The sequence below is a fragment of the Protopterus annectens genome, chromosome 9.part0, assembly GCF_019279795.1.
Source record: "Protopterus annectens isolate FY-2018-M chromosome 9.part0, PAN1.0, whole genome shotgun sequence".
In the NCBI taxonomy this organism is placed as follows: domain Eukaryota; kingdom Metazoa; phylum Chordata; order Ceratodontiformes; family Protopteridae; genus Protopterus; species Protopterus annectens.
In genome coordinates, this window is record NC_056743.1 from 356,145,171 (window position 1) to 356,150,976 (window position 5,806).

At 40.9% G+C, this 5,806-nt stretch overlaps 1 protein-coding gene across 1 annotated transcript; it reads right to left on the reverse strand.

The window, feature by feature from the left end:
• Positions 1-580: 580 nt before the first annotated feature.
• LOC122810525 (insoluble matrix shell protein 4-like) lies at positions 581-1,333 on the reverse strand. Its single transcript, XM_044082107.1, has one exon. The coding sequence runs from the start codon at positions 1,331-1,333 to the stop codon at positions 581-583; it is 753 nt and encodes a 250-aa protein (XP_043938042.1).
• Positions 1,334-5,806: the final 4,473 nt, after the last annotated feature.

Here is a 5,806-nt window from a genome sequence, read left to right on the forward strand (position 1 = left end):
AAAATGTTTTGCTTTGAAAATTAGTGTATCCTTTGTACAAATTCATATTCTAATTGTGTTTGAGTACTGATTTATATTCTAATTGTGTTTGTGTATTGATTTATAGTCTAATTATGTTTGTGTATTAATTTATATTCTAATTATGTTTCTTATGGAGTTTTTTCAGGCACTCTGCAGCCCACAGTTACCACCCCACCCATACAGTCTAGGAAGAAATCAGTATTGCAAACTAAACCAAGGATATACGCTAGTTAAAGAGCTACTAGTGGCAAATATAATATTTACCTGCCCAAGTGTATACTATCAATTTGCAGTATAAAACTAGAGAAATAAAATATAACATTTTACAATTACTTGCCTTGCATGCACAGATATCAGGTACCTCATGGTTTGGTTTGGCCCCACTCCACTCGCCCTCACTGTGCTCAGATTTGCTCTGTACTGCACCCTGCTCCAAATCTCACCAGCCTCCAGTAGTGCTAAATTTAAAGCTCTAAAAAACACACCCCCTCCACTATAACCTATCAGAGATAATCTCCTAGTTCAACCCCCCTACCTACCACTAATCTTCCTAGTCTTGTTAATTTACCCCTGCTCCAAATGCAGTTCCAATGTAATGCCCCAGCCAGGCACTGTTACCCCTTAAAATGCTGCTACTATTTTCACTGTTACCTCTGTTACTCATTCCACTACTATTTTCACTGTTACCTCTGTTACTCATTCCACTACTATTTTCACTGTTACCTCTGTTACTCATTCCACTACTGTTTTCACTGTTACCTCTGTTGCTCATTCCACTACTATTTTCACTGTTACCTCTGTTACTCATTCCACTACTGTTTTCACTGTTACCTCCATTACTCATTCCGCTACTATTTTCACTGTTACCTCCGTTACTCATTCCACTACTATTTTCACTGTTACCTCTGTTACTCATTCCACTACTATTTTCACTGTTACCTCTGTTACTCATTCCACTACTGTTTTCACTGTTACCTCTGTTACTCATTCCACTACTATTTTCACTGTTACCTCTGTTACTCATTCCACTACTATTTTCACTGTTACCTCTGTTACTCATTCCACTACTATTTTCACTGTTACCTCTGTTACTCATTCCACTACTATTTTCACTGTTACCTCTGTTACTCATTCCACTACTATTTTCACTGTTACCTCTGTTACTCATTCCACTACTATTTTCACTGTTACCTCTGTTACTCATTCCACTACTATTTTCACTGTTACCTCTGTTACTCATTCCACTACTATTTTCACGGTTACTTCTGTTACTCATTCCACTACTATTTTCACTGTTACCTCTGTTACTCATTCCACTACTATTTTCACTGTCAACTCAGTTACTCACTCCACTACTATTTTTACTGTTACCTCTGTTACTCATTCCACTACTATTTTCACTGTTACCTCTGTTACTCATTCCACTACTATTTTCACTGTTACCTCTGTTACTCACTCCACTACTATTTTCACTGTTACCTCTGTTACTCATTCCACTACTATTTTCACTGTTACCTCTGTTACTCATTCCACTACTATTTTCACTGTTACCTCTGTTACTCATTCCACTACTATTTTCACTGTTACCTCTGTTACTCATTCCACTACTATTTTCACTGTTACCTCTGTTACTCATTCCATACCTCCTCAGCACCTATGAAAATCAGCCCTACCTAGGTGTCCACTACCCAAAATCCAAACTGTCACTACATCAACATCAAACAATACTGACCACTTCATGATTCCTCACATAGCTGACCCCACCATTCCTAAAAACTGCCAACTGATTAGACGCGGGTATATCAGCCCCAAAACTAAACATTACCAAAAATTTATAAACACAATTATGAAACTCATAGTTATTCTACATTACAGCCTGACAATGGATGGAGACATCCACCAAACCCTGGCCCATCCCCACTGCTGATTCCAGTTCCCAAACTAATATTCCTTCTAACATAACACTGGATAATAGGCCCCCTAATTCTCTCCTGACCTACCAACTAAATATCAGAAGCATAAACAATAAGGTCCATAATCTGCATGCCCTCTTAGCAGTTTACTCCCCCGATGTATTATGTCTTATGGAGACCTGGCTAAAACCAGTAACTAAAGGCAATAAGGTAATACCACCAGGGTACAACATACTTAGGTTAGACTGTATTACTAGGAAGGGTGGTGGGGTAGCTGTACTATATAAAAATACACTAGATGTTACTACAATCTCCCTACAACCACCCCAGTTTAATAATGCAGAAATTCTTATTACCAAACTACAGATAAACAATAGCAAATGCATAAACATTATCTGCATTTACATTCCCCCAGGTAATAATACAAACACCCTAGAGGACATCCTCCACTGGTTATCCAGTACCTACCCCCAAGAAACTATGGTGCTTGGAGATTTTAACATTGATTGGAAGGGTCTATATCAGTTCATCGAAACAACAGAAGTTTGAACACCATATGTTCAAACTTCTAACCTCGAAGTGCAAAACCATTTTTCCCAGGGAAAAAAATCGCTGTTCCAAGAAACGCACACACAACACAAATACACCAAAAAAAAACAGCAATCCACACACATACACTTAAAATCCTATATCTAACCCTACACTAAACTGTACATACACTACTATCTATCCACTTACCTTAATCCAAACCCTAACCCTAAGGTCCGTCACTATCATACACTCACCTGACCTGTGCCCTAACCCTAACCCACCTATCCCGCCCTAACCCTAATGTCCGCACGATTGCACACTTACCCAAAACTTTCCACAACAGTGCTGAAAATCACGGTGTTCCATGGCTTCACAATAATCAGTTTTCGAACTTCAGAGTTCAAACATATGATGTTCGAACTGCTGAAGTTTCGACGAACTGATAGGAACCCGATTGGAACACCTGTTCCTCGGAATCTTCTACAACCCATGTCAACCTACATGGTTTTACACAGCTCATATCCTCCCCAACCAGGATAGGCAATCTCAATAACAAAGACAGTATCCTAGATTGAATACTTATCAACAGCCACTCCTATATATACAAGTCAGGGACCCTCCCAGATGACCTAAGTGACCACTTACTTACGTACATTATCAAGTACAAGGTGGACAACCCCCACCAGACCATCTTTAAAACCATCAGAAATAATAAGAACTTCAACTCCACCAATTTTCAAAATGAATCTAAAGCTTGCAATTGGTCAATCCTAAAGCACCTTTCAATGGGCGATGCAGTAGCGTACCCTTTCACTGGACGATGCGGTAGCGTACTTTAATACTTTAATTCCATATTCCATACTATTCTTGATTCTCACACTCCTGCCCACTCCATTAGAACCAAAACAAAAACTGCTCTGTGGCTCTCAAAAGAGAACAAATCTAAAATTGTAGCTAGAAATAAGGCATGGGGCAAATGGCATGCCACAAAAGACCCACTAGATCAACTTCGATACCAGCAGCTAAGGAATCACACAAAAAAAATATATTATACTAGACAAAAAAACTTCTACTACCATCTTCAACAAAAGCATCACAACAAACCTCAAAAGTTTTAAGCAGGAATAAACAGACTTCTTCACCAAAGACAGTCCTCTACTCCTACCCCATCAGCTTCCAACCATAAATCCCAAGAGGATATTGCAGATACCTTCAATAGTTTCTTCACAGAGACTATCCAATCCCTAGCCAGCCAACTGTCACCCAGATGGTCCAACCCAAATTCTGCCACAGCCAATACCCCACTCTCCTTTAGCTAATGCCCCACTCTCCTTTAGCTAATGCCCCACTCTCCTTTAGCTAATACCCCACTCTTCTTTAGCTAATGCCCCACTCTCCTTTAGCTAATACCCCACTCTCCTTTAGCCAATACCCCACTCTCCTTTAGCTAATACCCCACTCTCCTTTGGCTAATACCCCACTCTCCTTTAGCTAATACCCCACTCTCCTTTGGCTAATACCCCACTCTCCTTTAGCTAATACCCCACTCTCCTTTAGCTGGTACCCCACTCTCCTTTAGCTAACACCCCACTCTCCTTTAGCTAACGCCCCACTCTCCTTTAGCTAATACCCCACTCTCCTTTAGCTGGTACCCCACTCTCCTTTAGCTAACACCCCACTCTCCTTTAGCTTTCAGCCTGTTTCTACATCACTTATCAGATCTCTAGCAGCTGATCTCCTCCCACCAGAGTATGTGCAAAAAGCAGCAGATGCCATAACATACCCCATCTCCATTATAATCAACAGAACCTTATCTGAAGCCACCGTCCCCTCCATTTGGAAAATATGTCATGTAATACCACTCCATAAAGGAGGCAACTCCTTTGAACTGTCAAACTTTAGACCCATAGCTATTCTGTCACCATTGACTAAAATTATGGAGAAGTGTGTCTATAAACAACTAATGCATTATCTTACCCAGAATAAGCTGTTGGCTAACTCTCAGCACAGTTTAAGGCCACACCACAGTACCACCTCAGCCCTCCTATCCTTCTCTAACACCATAAACCATAACCAAAATAATAGCAAGCTTTCCTCAGCCCTCATTTTAGATCTCTTCAAGGCTGTCAATATGGTCAACCACCAAATACTCATGCACACCCTTAAGGCCTTCTCACTAAATAACCATGCACATCAATGGCTCCAATCTTACCTGTGTGGAAGACAATAAGTCATCCTATGGCAGGAAAAACTATTAACCCAGCTATCCATTACCATAGATGTCCCCCAGGGATCCATACTAGGACCCCTTCTTTTCTCTCACTTTATTATTGACCTTCCCACTGTCATCCCAAATGCTACCTGCATCTAATATGTGGATGACTCCATCTTGATTTGTTCAGCCACCACCCAACAGATCTAATGACATTAACCCAGAATACATTCAATATAGTTGAAAATTGGCTCTGTAACCATCAGCTGATATTAAACTCTAACAAAGCAAAGTTGCTTCTTTTCTCCCCCACGTGTAAGTCTTCCTCACTACTCCTTACCATAAAATCTAATAATGGTACCATTACCCCCCCCACCTCACTAATAATGGTACCATTACCCCCCCCCACCTCACTAATAATGGTACCATTATCTCCCCAGATGCGCAAACCAAACTCTTAGGTGTCACAACAGACAACACCCTCAAATGTGATATCCATGTCAATCAAACTATCAGAACCATTAACAAAAGCTTGGCTCCCCCTATAAGATCAAACCTTTCCTAACTCGTTCCCATCTACTCCCCACTCTTCCCCATGCCTCCCCTCTACTCACTAATTTGAACCAATCCAGTCTTTGCAAACTCTCCATATGTTATAACCACATTTCTAGATTTGCAACAGGCACAGCCTTTAGCACCCACCAATGTCACAACCTAAATCTTCTGAGGTGGCTAGAATGGCCAACCAGCTTATAATTGCCCATAAAGCTCTCAACCACCCTGATAATACGCTTGCACTTAAAAATATCATCAACCCTTATATCAACCTGAGGTCACTTCGCTCTTCTAATAAACTACTGGTTCAAACATCCAAAGTCAACAACTCTGCTGGGGACTCTCTGGTTCAAACATCCAAAACCAACAACTCTGCTGGGGACTCTCTGGTTCAAACATCCCAAATCAACAACTCTGCTGGGGACTCTCTGGTTCAAACATCCAAAACCAACAACTCTGCTGGGGACTCTCTGGTTCAAACATCCAAAATCGACAACTCTGCTGGGGACTCTCTGGTTCAAACATCCCAAATCAACAACTCTGCTGGGGACTCTCTGGTTCAAACATCCCAAAT

Bases quoted from the DNA above. Each gene is read 5' to 3' on its own strand.
- LOC122810525 (XM_044082107.1), bottom strand. From the start codon at position 1,333: ATGAGTAACAGAGGTAACAGTGAAAATAGTAGTGGAATGAGTAACAGA.